This window comes from Carettochelys insculpta, chromosome 3, assembly GCF_033958435.1.
Source record: "Carettochelys insculpta isolate YL-2023 chromosome 3, ASM3395843v1, whole genome shotgun sequence".
NCBI classification, from domain to species: Eukaryota; Metazoa; Chordata; order Testudines; family Carettochelyidae; genus Carettochelys; species Carettochelys insculpta.
In genome coordinates this window covers 178,062,494-178,078,168 of record NC_134139.1, presented here as the reverse complement: position 1 = coordinate 178,078,168, position 15,675 = coordinate 178,062,494, and the positions used below count along the sequence as shown (strand labels likewise).

At 46.3% G+C, this 15,675-nt stretch overlaps 1 protein-coding gene across 4 annotated transcripts in view; it reads left to right on the top strand.

Annotated features, from left to right (window-relative positions):
• KIDINS220 (kinase D interacting substrate 220) overlaps positions 1-15,675 on the top strand; it is a 137,941-nt gene that overhangs the window by 96,445 nt on the left and 25,821 nt on the right. For all 4 annotated transcript variants that reach the window (XM_074991232.1, XM_074991231.1, XM_074991233.1 and 1 more), the window contains exons 23-24: positions 10,719-10,897; positions 14,862-15,088. In XM_074991232.1, coding sequence (XP_074847333.1) covers positions 10,719-10,897; positions 14,862-15,088 — 406 coding nt within the window. The remainder of the gene's footprint in view (positions 1-10,718; positions 10,898-14,861; positions 15,089-15,675) is intronic.

Genomic DNA, 15,675 nt, shown 5'->3' with positions numbered 1-15,675 from the left:
TCCAGGTCATTAATAAAGATGTTGAATAACACCAGCCCCAGAACTGAGCCCTGTGGCACTCTGCTTGAAACCGATCACCATCTAGATATTGAGTCATTGACCATTCCCTTTTGCGCCCGACCATCAAGCCAGCTTTCTATCCATCTTACAGTCCAAGGATCCAATCCATATTTCTTCTTTGAGTGGTCCCCGTGGGTGCTCCACAATAGGTGTCGGGCTCGCCCGGCGCCACAGATCGGAAATCTTCCAGCAGTTTCTCCTGGATTGCGCATGCACCGGCGCGCGCTGCCGCCCTGCGCGCCCCCGGCCATGTGCGCGATCCGGTCCCCGCCAGCTCCTTCTCAACCGCCATCGGCTGCAGACGGAATCCACTCAGGCTAAGGCCAGAGTCAGATTACTTAGTGGTTTTTTTCCACGTGTAATTTGTTGTTTTGGTTATTAAACAAAAAAAAAAAAAAAAGAGAGAAAGCAAAGACAAAGAATATCAGCAGAAAAAAAGAAATAAGAGAGGAGCGGAGAAGAGAAGAGCGGACGTGAAGGCCATTTAGGCCGCTCGCTGCCCCGCAGGCCGCAATCACTATTTGGGGTGGAAAGGCACAAATTAAGTACTAAGTACCCTATTAACAATAAAGGACTCACCGCAATGGCCTCTTCAGGTTTTAAAAAGTGGGAGTCATTCTGTGAAGCTATGCCGGCCTCCGTGGGGCATAGCAAAGGCATCCGACACCTGGGGGAATTACAGCTTACCCAGACGCGTTCTCACTGTGCTAAGCTCACAGCCAGGGTCAGGAAGGACAGAGCGATGTGGCGTAAAATGCTCTTGTTGATAAGGCTCTCCAGCAGGACTTGCCTCACCCAGAAGGGCCCTCTGGGTTGCATAAGAGGAGGGCAGTTTTTCTCTCTCACCCCCTCAGCGCAGAAACAAAGGAAACTCTCTCTGGCTTGATCCTTGCCGTGCGTTTGCAGTGAGCAGGACGAGCGGAGCACACAGCCACCAGCCGCATACTCAGGCAAGCGGCAGCGCACGTGGCAGAGGCTGAGCCTCCAATTATTTAACAGCCGGCATGTGCGGCGCCTAGAGCGTGAGCCAGGCAAGCGCCAGAACCGGGAGCACCGCCACAGGTGGCACAGACCCCCGCGGCACCAGCGGTGCAGGGCTGCCAGGCACGGAGCCTGCAGGCACCAGAGGGGGATACCCGCGTGACACCGCAGCTGACGGTGCCGAGCGCAGCGCTGACAGCAGGGCCGAGATCCCCGGCATGGAAGGGGGCGGTGCCGGCCCCGCAGCAGAGGGGCAAGGCAACATCAAAAACCCGGCACCGCAGTCCATCTCTGGACAGGGCTGCGCTGCTGTTAGCACCAAGCCCTCCCCCTGTGATACACACGCCGCACCAAAGGCCTGTGTCTCCACCGGCCCATCCGGGGGGGAAAAAAAAACAAAAAACAAAAACTCCTACTCCGTTCCTCCAACCAATGTCACCATGGCTTGGGCCACCTTCACCATTTCTGGGATTGGATCCCCTGGCGTACTATCATAAGCCAGTTTCACCTCTATCTGTGTCGTCGCGGAGGTCTCGCTCTCCCAGACATTGGGGGTACACACCCCGCGAGTGGTCTAGGTCTCCATCCCCGGACCCTTGCCCATGCTGCCATGGTCATCCTTATCAGGCTGGACACAGACAAACCACAGGCCTACACCCAGGGGCAGATCCCGCCCCCCACCCCCGGCCGCTCAATACCCCCGTGGGCTCTTCCGATTGGGGACGGAAACACAGTTGTCTAAAGGGGAGTTAATTTTAGAACCCCAAGACTTTTCTTCACGATCCTCCGGTGAGCAAGTGTATCATCGACTGCAGGAACCCGAGGGTTCGAGGGAGGTTTACCTTAGTGGTTCCTCCTCATCCTCCCCAGATGAGGCCATGGCCCCCGGGGACGTCTCTCCCCCGGATGACTTTGAACAGTTTCAGGAGCCGTTTAGAAGGGTGGCTTTCACGCAAGACATTCAAATGGCAGAGGTGCAGGAGAAACATCACAAACTCCTGAAAAATTTGAGACCCCCGGCTTTATCCAAAATTGCTATTCCGCTGGACGAAGCCATTCTGGAGTCAGCCACTACTATGTGGCAGACTCCGGCCTCTGTTCCGCCTACGAACAAGAGAGCGGATAAGAAATACTTCGTCCCGGCAAAGGGCATGGAGTTCCTCTTCAGTCACCCACAACCAAATTCTTTGGTGGTCGGGTCATCCCAGCAGAGGTCAAAGGCTTCTCAGTACAAATCGGGGGATCGGACAAAGATACTAAGAAGCTAGAGCTGTTTGGCAGGAAGGTATATTCCTCTCCTATCCTGCTATTGAGAGTGGCAAATTATGGGCACACCTAGCAAACCATAATTTTGATAATTACTCTGGGCTTACTCCCCTCATGGATTCACTTCCAGAACATAAAAAGCCGGTGTTAAAGGCGATGGTTCAAGAGGGCTACGCAGCATCGCGGATGGGAGTCCAGATTGCCCTGGACGTGGCGGACATGGCGGCACGTTCAACGGCTACAGCAGTGGTCATGCGTAAAGAATCCTGGCCCCAGACATCGGGTATCTCGAGAGACCTACAGGCGAAGATCACGGACCTTCCCTTTGATACACAAAAGCTGTTTGCGGACTCATCCGACTCGGTCCCTCACCCCAGTAAGGACTCGAGAGCTACACGTAGAACCTCGGGCATTTATACTCCCCCATACAGGAGGGAAAACTTTTACCCTCAGCAAAGACGCTACGCTTACAACTACAGCGTGCTCAATATCAATGGGGCTACAACCAAGGGCGCTATCAATAGCGGCAACAATACAGAACTCCTAGGCGATGTTCTTAACAAAGCCGTAAGCCCTCGGGTCAGGCCTAAAGGCAACAAGTTTGATGGGTAGGTCGGGGGCTGCACTATCAATACCCTCGCTCAATGCCACTCATTTCATGTTCCATCATCGCCTCAGACCGTTCCACTCCCAATGGCAAAAGGTCACCACAGACATATGGGTGCTGGAGATCATAGCCACGGGTTATGCGATCCCCTCCCAGTCGCTTCCACCGACGAAGCCTCCCAGCAGGCCTCACCTCAGGGACGCTGCCACAAGGCGAGGCTCAAGCAGAAGGTGACTCACCTTATGTTCATAAGGGTGGTGGAAAGAGTGCCGGAATAATTCCAGGGGAAGGTTTTTATTCACGCTACTTCCTACCAGAGAACAAAACAGGACACTGGAGGCCATCTTAGATCTTCGGGGCCTCAACAGTTACTTGCGTAAGCAACGGTTTCGGATGATCACAGTTGCCTTGATACTCACGGCACTGGATGATGGAGACTGGGTTGCAGCACTCGATTTACGAGATGCTTACTTTCATATAACAATCCACCCGGCACACAGACGCTTCCTCCGCTTCACGGTCAGCCAGGAGCGCTTCCAGCACAGGGTTCTTCCGTTTGGCCTCTCCTCGGCCCCCAGAGTCTTTACCAAAACCCTGGCAGTGGTATCAGCCTACCTGCACAGACAGGGGGTGTTTATTTTTCCCATATCTGGGCGACTGCCTGCTAAAAGGGACCTCGAAGGCAGAGGTCTCACGCATGATACACGTCACAGCGGACACGTTTCTTCGCTGGGCCTAGTCATCAACCTCACAAAGTCAGTCTGAACCCACACAACATATAGAGTTCATAGGGGCATGCATAAACTCTTATCACAGCAAGGGTGTACCTACCCGATGCCTGCTTCCGCCCAGTCAGTTCGCTGGTGCAAGTCATTACATACAGCCCCAAGGTGCCAGTCTTAACGTGCCTACAGCTGCTGGGCCATACGGCGGCAGCGACGTTTGTGGTACAGAATGCCAGGTTGCACATGTTAAGCCTGTAGCATTGGCTGGTGAGCGTTTACAAACCGGCATCCCACACTGTCCACAGGGTGGTGTCGCCCACAGCAGAGGTCCGCAGATCCCTGGCGTGGTGGGAAAACCCCGAGAATCTGCTAGTGGGGGGTGCCTTTTCACCAACCACAAATTTCTATTTTTTTTCTTACTACCGACGCCTCCCACATAGGATGGGGAGCGCACATCGGTGACAAGGTAACGCAAGGGCTCTGGTCCCCTGCGGAACAGACACTGCACGTAACCATGCCGGAGCTCAGAACAGTGTTCAACGCCTGCAAACATTTTTCAGATTACCTACGTGGCAAAGTAGTCGGGATTCAATATCGACAATACCTCCACTATGTTTTACATCAATCGACAAGGAGGAGCACGATCCCGTGCCCTATGTGTGGAAGCAGTTCAATTGTAGAATTGGTGCATCGCCAACAACATAACGTTGAAAGCCTCGTACTTGCCGGGCGCTCACACCGTAAAAGCAGATCAGCTGAGCAGGCGCTTTGCAATCACGCACGAATGGCAGATCCACTCCGATCTGCTACGGTGCATTTTTCGTACATGGGGGTTTCCCCAGATCGGTCCATTTGCCACAAGGTCTTGCACAAAGCCAGAAGGGAGAGAGCTCGCATGATACTCATAGTCCCGCTTGGGATCGGCAGCAATGGCTTCCCTTGGTTTTGCAGATGTCGGAACGCCCACCGCTCCCTCTACCGGTGCCACCGGACTTACTCACGCAGGCTCAGGGGTCCTTAGTGCACCCGCACCCTCAGGGTCTGCACCTACAAGCATGGCTAATCCATGGCTCAGCTCTTTAAAGAGCACGTGTACGGAGGGAGTACAAGTCCTGGAATGTAGCTGAAGGACCTCCACCAGGAGGACTTACAAGCAGAAATGGACTCGATTCACAGCCTGGTGTTCCGCCAAGCAGTTAGCTCCCCTTGACGTTCCTATACCTGTAATACTAGAATACTTATTGGACCTCAAGAGAGGCGGGTTTTCTCTATCCTCGCTAAAGGTCCACCTCGCTGCTTTATCAGCCTTTCGGCATACAGAGGAAGGGCCCATGGTATTCGCCCATCCTATTTTTACCAGGTTCCTGAAGGGGCTGGTAAACCTGTACCCCCCTCGGAAACCGCTTCCACCATCGTGGAATTTGGACTTGATGCTCAGCACGCTATTGGGTCCACCTTTTGAACCATTAGCCACAGTTCCCATACGTCTCCGTATGATAAAAAAAAAAACCAAAAAAAAAAAAACCTTCCTCCTTGCTACTACGTCAGCCCGCAGGGTGAGTGAGCTCGCGGCAGTGATGGCAACGCCGCACTGCACAGTATTCTCAAAGGAGGCGGTAACCTTAAGGCTGCACCCAGCCTTTGTTCCAAAAGTCTCTTCGGAGTCCAATCTTAACGAGCCAATAGTTTTACCGTCGTTTTACCCGAAGCCTCACACCTCCGGCACGGAGGCACGCCTGCATCTCCTGGATGTGAGGAGGGCGTTGGCCTTCTACATAGACAGAACTAAGTCCTTCCGGAAAACAGACAGGCTCCTAGTCTCTCTCTCTCCCAGGTCAAAAAGAGAAGGTCTCTCTTCACACAGAATCTCTAAGCACATTGTGTCCTGTATAAAAATGTGTTACGAGCTTCAAACTGCTCCTTTGCTGGCCCCGCCCAGGGCTCACTCCACCAGGGCGGTGGTGGTGTCAACAGCCTTCTTCAAGGGCATCGCGTTAAAAGACATCTGTAGAGCGGCGACCTGGTCTTCCTACGACACCTTCGCCGAGCATTATGCCCTGCCTCGGGTATTCGAAGAGGATACCCATCTGTTGACAGCAGTCCTCTCGGGGGCAAGCTGCACATCAACCGATTACCCACCTCCTTACTTGGGTTACTGCTGGGTAGTCACCTATTGTGGAGCACCCACGGGGACCACTCGAAGAAGAAAGAGAAGTTACTCACCTGTAGTAACGATGGTTCTTCGAGATGTGTCCCCGTGGGTGCTCCACCACCCGCCCATCCTCCCCGCTTCGGATCTCTGTCTAGTGTTTTTCAGGAGCATCCGAGGCGGTTGGTCAAGGAACTGGTGGGGACCGGATCGCGCACATGGCGGGCACATGGCCGGGGGCGCGCAGGGGGGCGGCGCGCACCAGCGCATGTGCGATCCAGGAGAAACTGCTGAAAGATTTCCGATCTGCGGTGCCGGGCGAGCCCGACACCTATTGTGGAGCACCCACGGGGACACATCTCGAAGAACCATCGTTACTACAGGTGAGTAACTTCTCTTTCCTAACTTATGGACAAGAATGTTGTGGGAGACCATATCAAAAGCTTTTCTGAAGTCAAGGTGTATCACATCCACTTACCTCCCCGTGTTCACAGAGCTTGTTACCTCGTCATAGAAGCTAATCAGATTGGTCAGGCAGGACTTGCCCTTGTTGAATCCATGTTGGCTACTTTTGATCACTTTCCCCTCTTCCAAGTGCTTCAAAATGGATTTCTTGAGAATTCCCTCCATTATTTTCCCAGGGATTGAGGTAAGGCTGATGGGTCTACAGTTCCCTGGTTTGTCCTCCTCTCCTTTTTTAAAGATGGGCACTACGTTTGCCTTTTTCCAGTCATCTGGTATCTCCGCCGATCTCCGAGTCTTCAAAGATAATGGCCAAAGGTTCGGCAGTGACCTCTGCCAATTCCCTCAGTAGCCTTGGGTGCATTAAATCCAGACCCATGGATTTGTGTACATCTGGTTTTTCTAGGTAGCTCAGAACTTGTTCCTTCCTCACAGATGGCTGCCCTCCACCTTCCCAAACTGCATTGTCTAGGACTGTCATGTGGAAGTTAACTTTGTGCATGAAGACTGAGGCAAAGAAAGCATTGAGTACTTTAGCTTTTCCTACATCATCTGTCACTAGGTTACCTCCCTCATCCAGTAACGACCCACACCTTCTCTGATAACCCGTTCATTGTTAACATGCCTGTAGAAGCCCTTCTTGTTACTCTTCACATCCCTTGCCAGCTGCAGTTCCAATTGTGCTTTCGCTTTCCTGATTACTGCCCAGCATTTTCCAGCCATATGTTTATACTCCTCCTTCGTCATCTGTCAACGTTTCCATTTCTTGTATGCATCCTTTTTGCGTTTAAGCTGACTAAGGATTTCCCTGTTAAGCCAAGCTGGTTGCCTCCCATGTTTGCATTTCTTACTATGGTTTGTTCCTCTGCCTTCAGCAAGACTTGTTTAAAATACTGCCAGTTCTCTTCAACTCTTTTCCCCTTCATCTTTGTTTCCCAATGGGTCCTGCTCAACCCTTCTCTCTGGGAGTCAAAGTCTGCTCTTCTGAAATCAAGGGTCTGTATGTTACTGCTCACTTTTCTTCCTTTTGTCCGGATCCTGAGATCTACAGTCTCGTGGTCGCTGGAGCCCAGGTTTCCTCCCACTTCTATTTTTCCTACTATTTCTTTCCTGTTTGTGAGCAGCAGGTCAAGTTGTGCATGGCCCCTGGTCGGTTCCTTCAGCACTTGTACCAGGAAGTTATCCCCAACATTCTCCAAAAACTTCCTGGATTGTCTGTGTGCTGATGTGTTGGTCTCCCAACAAATGTCCAGATGATTAAAGTCTCCCATGAGAACCAGGGCCTGTGATTTGGAACCTTCACTTAGCTGCCTGAAAAAAGCTTCATCTATCTCATCTCCCTGATCTGGCGGTCTATAGCAGACATCAACTACAACATCACCTGTTACTTCCTCCTCTAAGCTTAACCCAAAGACACTCAATTGGATTTTCTCCTTCCTCGTACTGGAGCTCTGAGCTTAAAAAAGATGAGACTTTTGCAGCTGACCGGTCAATTTTTCTTTTTATTTCCCCCTACACACACTTACCCTCTGCACACCAGTAAGAGAATCTGTATGTCATCTCCTCACATCATTACTGCACAGCTGGCTCAGCAGACAAGTTTGGTATGAAGGCAGGGCTGGAGGCTGAACTTTAGATGAGTAGGAGCCTGGGACTATAGGTGGAGCTGGCCTCGGGGTGGAGAGGGAATGAGGGCAGAGCTGGACTAGGGTACAGAGCGAAACTATGGCTCAGAGCAGAGCAGGGCCAGGTGACATTTCCTCCAGCCCCCCACCCCTCCCAGGGGAACCAGCTGGGAGGGCATTGTGAACTTCCTCCAATGTTCCTCCACCACACGTCCAATGCCACTTTGGGGACTACTGTCCGAAGGGCTGGAATTGTTGAGGTTTAGTTATAGTTTTTAAATGAGGAAAGAGTGACAAATAATCTAACATTCCTGAAATATTTCTTTAGTTAGCTTTACAATCAGTAATTTGCTAATCTAAGAAAAAGTCATTGTATGTACTTTTTTATTAGCAGCTTAATGAGGAAAAAAACCCAATTTTTACATTTTTATTATATTATACTGGTTATGCAATATGCTATATTGGGGTCTGTTCTTGAGAAGAGCTCAGCATTCACAGTTTCCACTGATTTCAGCGTGAGTATCGGGGTGCTCAGTATCTCTCTGGAAGCAAGCCATAAACCACTGAGGCAGTTAATATTCTGCAGGGTTGAAAGTCTTCATTAACTCTTTTATGCCTTTGATTGTTTAAAAAAATATATATATTGTCTGAGAAAATCTAGCTGCTAAACAAGAATACGATCGGCTTGTTCATAATGCTTGGATTTTGAATTTACTCACTTACATTTTAAGTGTAAGTCACTTTTGAAGTGCTTTATGTGCTAACCTTTTTAATTTTTATCGGAGAAATACAGGCATGTATGATTTTTGTTTCCCTTTGCCAAAAGATTATCATTTACGTAAACGTAAACGTAACTTTCAGCAGAATAGTTTAATGTGTTGAGCTCAGAAGCTTAAAAGAGAGACTTCAATCTGTAGCCCAGCAGTGGGCTATTGGCTTCTGAACAGTAGCATTGTTCTTCATATTCATAACACTGTTCACATTCAGGCTTGAACAGAGCTGGCACTAAAATTTGTGTAATTTGTTTCATGTGACTTGTCAGCTGTGTTTTATACTTAAATCTCTATCTCCATTTCTTTCAGCGTTTTTGTATGTAATTTTAAAAAGTATTGAAATTGATAGGGCACTTTTTAACTGATTAAATGTCTGACCACTTTATTTTTGTCAGTTGTCACAATATATTAAAATATGCCATTAGCTAATTATAATTTTTTTGCTCCTGTAAAAAAGGCCACTTTGTTTTATGCTTCTGAATATATGTGATTTGAAGCATCTAATCAGTCTTCTGAATTCAGTTTTAGTGGAAATTGTATGAAAGAATAAAAAGAAACTTCATGCAGTGAGGATGTAAATAATTTTTATTTTATTAGTGTTTATACTTTGTATTTGCTGTCAGATGCCTCTGCAGAGATTGGAGCATGACTGTAAACCATAGCTTCTATTTTTTTCCTCCTTTTTCTAAGACACAGTCTCTGTAGCTAACAGTCATCTCAACCCTATTTTTTCTCCCTGGAACCTGATTAAAAAATGAGTGGTTGTGCCTGGCTAGTCTAATGAAGTTTCCAGTCTCCAAAACTGTCACTCCATTCATTGATTCTATATTACTCCTAAATAATTAACATGGCAATTTGCCTACTGAGGTCATGATCTTGCAAAGACATATACATGTACCAAACTTGTTCTCTTTTATATAGTGAGATATTATACAGAAATATTCATAAGATCTTGTAGCTTAACAGAGTGAGCATAATACTAAGTCATTTCTAGAAGTGTTATTAAATTGAGTGAAACACACGTTGAACTTTATGCACAGTGAGTGTCCTGCCTGGAGTCAGCAGAATTCTCATCTTTAAGCACCAAAACTGAAAAATTAGTGTAAAGTTAAGCACCTGAGTAAGGCTTTGTAGGATTTGGGCCTTAATATACATACAAACATTTTAGAATTTTTATTACATCCATTTAAAATATTTTTTTAAAAATTAAGTCCATGGCAGTATGCTGCAAAATAAATGTTGTATTGAAATTCATTTTAATTTTTTCTTTTCATATTATGCATGCCTATATTCCAGCATTAGTTGTGTTACTATTGTTAAGATTCTGGTATCATTTCTATAACAAAACCTTTTCAAATATAGTTAGTTGTAAAAGTTGTGTGTGGAATAAAACTTTGGTACAAAATTGTAAAGTGAATTGTAAAAATAAAAGATATCATTCAGCTAATGATACAAGTTGAAAATCACTGGACATAGCAAAAAGGATTTAGCAAGGAATTAAAATACTTTAAATAGTGTATAGTTTTTCCTGGAGACATGTACCAATGTATACATAACAGAAGAAATTATTAGTGTGGTGTTGGACAGAGCCAGTGAACTGTGTCATGAATACACATGTTCAAACACAGTTTTATTTTAGAGACCATGTGAATGAAAGATGGAGAGAGAACCCTTAATCATAAAGTTTGTGTTGATTACCAAGGTTAGAATGGTTCCAGATAAGATCCTCAACCTGATTTAGGTACTGTTACAGTGTGTATATAGAATGTAGGTGTTGCACTGTATATGTAGTTCTTGTCATGTCACAGCAGAGAACTAGATCATGCATGGAACTAGCTTATGAACCTATTATCTTCAGAAACACCTGATTTTTTTCTTTAAAAGTAATGCCAAGTCAAACTGTCTGAAGAAAATGTAGACATACCTTAACCTCTGTATGTCATCTCTGTGTCTCCAAGGGTTTGGCATCATTGATAAATAGTATGTGCTGGTGCAGCACCTGAAATGGAAATTTTATTCTGTAATAAATTTTACTTATTTGAAGTTTACCTAATTGTTTATTTTCTTTAGGATTTCAAAGAACATTCCTACAACTAAAGATGTTGAACCTCTGCTTGAAATTGATGGGGACATACGGAACTTTGAAGTATTTTTATCTTCAAGGACACCAGTTCTTATAGCACGTGATGTAAAAACCTTTTTGCCGTGTACCGTGAACTTAGATCCAAAGCTACGAGAAATCATTGCAGGTGAATACATTTTTAAATGAAAATGGAAAGTTGTATTATAATTTTCTACCTTTGTAGATGATGTTGTTGCTTGGTACCCTGGCTGCCTTTGAGGAGTTAGCTTTGTAAAGGGATAATTAGTTCATCTAGTCTGACTGTCATATACCAATACATTTTACCCAGTCATCTTAGTATTGAGCCTAGTAGCTTATGTTTGACAGACGAGCCGGTGATGATACAGCAGCAGTCACCCTCATCTTGGCACCACTCCCCAGCACTGTCTTATTCCACACTACCTTGATCTCCAAAGTTGGAGTGCTTGTCAGATTCAGACACGGAGTCACATGCTGCTAGGTACAGCCCTCTGTGCTCTTAGCATTAGTATCAGCAGCACTCCAGTTAATAGGAAGGAGGACAGATATTGTCTATGATGGCATGTCCATCTCACTGGCAAGCCTCAGCTCAATGGCCATTCTAGACTCTGTAGACCTATCACCAATCCCAAGGGCTGAGGTCTGGATCTTTGTCAGTGGTTTCAGAGGCATGGCGCCCCCATCATTGATAGTTGTAGCCCAGGAACCTCCATGAAGACAAGAGATGGGCACCCAGGCCAAAAGCAAGACTACAGCAGGATCTGGCACCAAGGCTGGTACTGAGACAGACATAGACACCATGCAGATCATTTTGGCACAGGGGATCCCTACGAACTAGAGGGTCAGGAGGACCTAGTGTCCCTGTGGGAGACTTCCACGCCCCACCCTCTACCCCAAAGAAGCTGTGGTGGACACATCACCATGCTGCTGGCCATGAACAACAGAATCTACCAGGAGGTACCCAGAAGGGTGGCTCAGAATTTGGGCATTCAAGTAGAGGAGGTTTGGAGGAGACACAAGTCACCTGGGGACAAATCACCACAGACCTGTGGGTCTAGAGCGTGGTAAAATTGAGATATTTTCTTAAATTCTATTCCCTTCTAGTTTCCCATTCTCCTTCCCAGTCCATCGTCAGGAACCCTTCTCATGCAGGAGATGCAAACACCCCTACTACTTGGAGCAGTAGAGGAGGTCCCTCTAGAATTTAGAGGCAGGGGTCAAGCCAGGGCATTCCTTTCAGAAACTCGCTTTCTCACCATAGGCACCATCATAGAGGAATTTAGGTGAAACCCTTCCACTGTCAACGTGCCTGAAGCTGCTTAGCTTGTATGTATGTAGTACAGCACACTAAGCTGTGGTTTTATCCCCTTCAGGCTTGTCTAGTCTCGGTGTACAGGCCAAACTGAGATGGCCTAGAAAAGTTGGTCACACTCACTCCTATGATTGAGTCCCTCAAGTGGTGCCTTGACCGACAAATGATGTGTGCCAGGAATGTCCTTCTCCAGGCCCCAGCCCTCTCTGTCTCTAATAACAGACATGTAGGAGATGCATTGGAGGGAACACACTTAGGAAGATTGAAGACTAAATGCCTCTGGTACCAAGCAAATTTTTCACTTCACATCATCATCAGGAAGCTACATGTAATTTGCCTTGCTTGCTAGACATTTTAAAACCATCTACCAAGTAGGTGCGTATCAGTATTGCCACAGACTATTACAGTAATGTTCTACATAAACAAAGAAGTTGGTGCTTGCTTTTTGCTCCTGTCAGGAAGCCCTTGAGCTTTGTAACTTCTGTATTGCCCATTATGTACATCTGCTGACATTGCACCTTGCAAGTTGTCAGAATGAATTGTCCGATTGTCTCAACAGGTCTTTTCACAGCCATGAGTGGTCTTTCTGCCTGGACATAGTAATTAACATCTTCCAGAGGTTGAATTTCTGCAGATAGAGTTTTTCCCAACATGATTCAACAGGAAGTGTTAGAAGTTTATTTCCTTCCTGAATCACAATCCAGGCTCACTCATGGATGATGTTCTCTCTTGGAAGGGACACGTACTATATGAATTCCCACCCTTCCTGCTTGCACACAAGATCCTGCTGAAGGTCCAGAGAGAGGAAGCGTAAATGATCTTGATAGCACTAGCATGGGCCATCTCAACACTGGTTTACCATGCTTCTAGACCAAGCACTTGGGTAGGCCTATAACTGCCCCAGTCCTGGATTTGGTCTTGCAGGATCACTGTCACCTCTGTAATCCCAGTCTAGAGTATCTCCATCTCATGGCATAGTAACTCCATGGGTAACCTCCTCAAAGCTCACATGCTCAGAATCCATTAGGGAAATTCTCCTCAATCCATGTGGCTGACATCTTGGTGTTCCATCCCAGTTCGGCTGGCCAGTAAGTATATGGTAAACCCATGCTTAACTTTTCCTCAAAGGACTAGATAGACAGTACTCTCAGTTAGGACAGCCAAATCCCCAGCACCGCTCCCTCATCACACCCCAAATCTCAGTCTGGTGCTCTCCAGCCTGATGGGCCTGTCTTTTGAGCCCCTAGCAATATGCTCTCTCCTTTATCTTTCCTGGAAAAGGGTATTTCTAGTGGTTATAATATCGACCAAGAGGTGTCTGATCTTTTAAGGCCTTAATGTCTCTGAGTCCCTTCATACTGTGTTTCTATAAGGAGAAGGTGTTGCAGTTGCAACCACATCCAGCCTTCCTCCCAAAGGTAGTTTCACAGTTCTGTGCAAATCAAGATCTTTTTCTTCAAGTTCTCTTCCCTGAACCACAAACTAATAACTGGGAATGATGTGTGACACCCCGGGAGTGTGGCGCAAGGGTTAGCTTTTTACAGTGAGAGGAAGAAACCTTTTCAACAGTTGTTGCAGCTCTTTATTGCCATTGCTGAGTGGATGAGGGGATTCCCAATGTCATCCCAAAGGTTCTTGTTATGCTATGACCTAGCAGAGAGATCTTTCCCAGCATTAACAACACATTCCACAAGAATCTGCCATAGACTTTCATTCAAGGCATCAGCTGGGCAGTGATTTGGTCATTGATTTACACCATGATGTTGCACTACACCATTACTCAGGCTAGAGACAGTGCTGCATTTGGCAGAATGGTGCTGCAGTCTGCAACTTCTTATCATTTTTGCTGAACTAGCCTCCTGATTTTAATGTGTTCCCCTTTTGAAGTTATATTATATTGGTGGTATTTTTTGGTAACCCCCGTCCTAGCTATTAAGTGTACTGCCTCAACTATGAAGCAGAATTGGGGCTTGCCCCATTCCCAGGGCTCCTGCTGGGCAGCAGGCTTGAGCATGGGGACTTACAAGCCCACAGGTGCACTCTCTGACAGGAATGCCATGTGAGTACTGTAGGGCTATCCCCTCTGACTCCACTCCCCAGGCCAGGCTGGAGCACTGAGGTGGAAAGAAGCAGAGCCAGGACAGCCTACTCAGGCCCACCCATGGCTATGCTCCGGGACCATTTAGAATTAAATTAAGAATTACCCCTCCCCTTGTGAGGTCCAGGACTAGCTATTCAAAGAAGCATTCATTAATGGTGTCTACATGCTTCATCTTTGCATCCTGTCCTGAGGTGAGACATACCCAGTCAATATGGGGGTGGTTGAAATTCCCTGTTACTGCGTTTTCAGTTTTTGTAGCCTCTCTAATCTGTCACAGTCACTGTCATCATCCTGGTGAGTTAGTCAGAAGTGTATTTCAACTGCTGTACTCTTCTTTTTCAAGCACAGAATTTCTCTTCATAAGATTCTTTAATATAGTTTAATTCATTTTAAGATTTCTACTTATGTTTGGCTCTATGCTTTTTTTCCATGTCCCCCAGCAGCACTACCTAGTCTGTCATTCCAAGGTATTTTGTATCATGATATTGCCATGGTTTTCCTCAGCTGGCTTCTCATATTGACAATCAAAACCTCTTTGGAACTATCTGAAGTTGTTTGTTTTGCAAAATTAACTCCAGTGAATTGGCAGACAACGAAGAGAATTTACAGCTAAGCACTTCAGTGAGTCCCGCTCCTTTCCTCACCGTGTGTGTGTGTGTGTGTGTGTGTGTATATATATATATATATTTAATTATTCAGATGTTCGTGCTGCAAGAGATCAAATGAATATTGGAGGATTACCATATCCCACACTGCCCTTACATGAGGCACCACCCAGAGCGTCATCAGTGTTCAGTCAGCCTTCATCAGTCTGCTCTTCATCCACCTCTTTCAATGGGCCTTTCAATGGTGGAGTTGTATCACCACAACCTCATAGCAGCTACTACAGTGGTATGACAGGACCTCAACATCCATTCTATAATCGAGTAAGTAACCAATTAACTGTTAAATCACACCTACCATGATTTAATCTCACAATATTGCATAGTTAGTCCTGTAAATGCTTAAAGGAAAAAGAAAAAAAAAAAAGTCCCTCACCCCTCACACACACTAAAAGAACAAAAAACAAAACAAAACAAAAAACAGCCATTTAAAAGGGACAGTAGAAATATTTGGTGCAAATATAGTAAAAACTTGTAGTGATGGTCACCCACCTACTGCAGTCTAGTAGAAAAGCATATGGAAAATTAAAACAAAAGATCAAACATTAGAGGAAATGTCCTTTTAATTTGAGATACTGTTAAATAGTGGGGCACAGCAGGAATTTTTTTAATGGTTCATGTGTCAGGGTGGGCTTTTTTAATACACAGTTGCTAAGTTGCTGTCTTAGTGTGGCACTGACACATTGGTCTGAAATCAGGAGATAAAATTCAGTGGATAAAAGTACAAATTATTCTCATCTAAGGAAAACAACTACAAAATGGGGAAGAACTGGCTAGGCAGCAGATCTGTTAAACAGGGTCAACAAATTGAGTGAGTCATCATATGATACAGTTTTGAAAAAGACTAATAT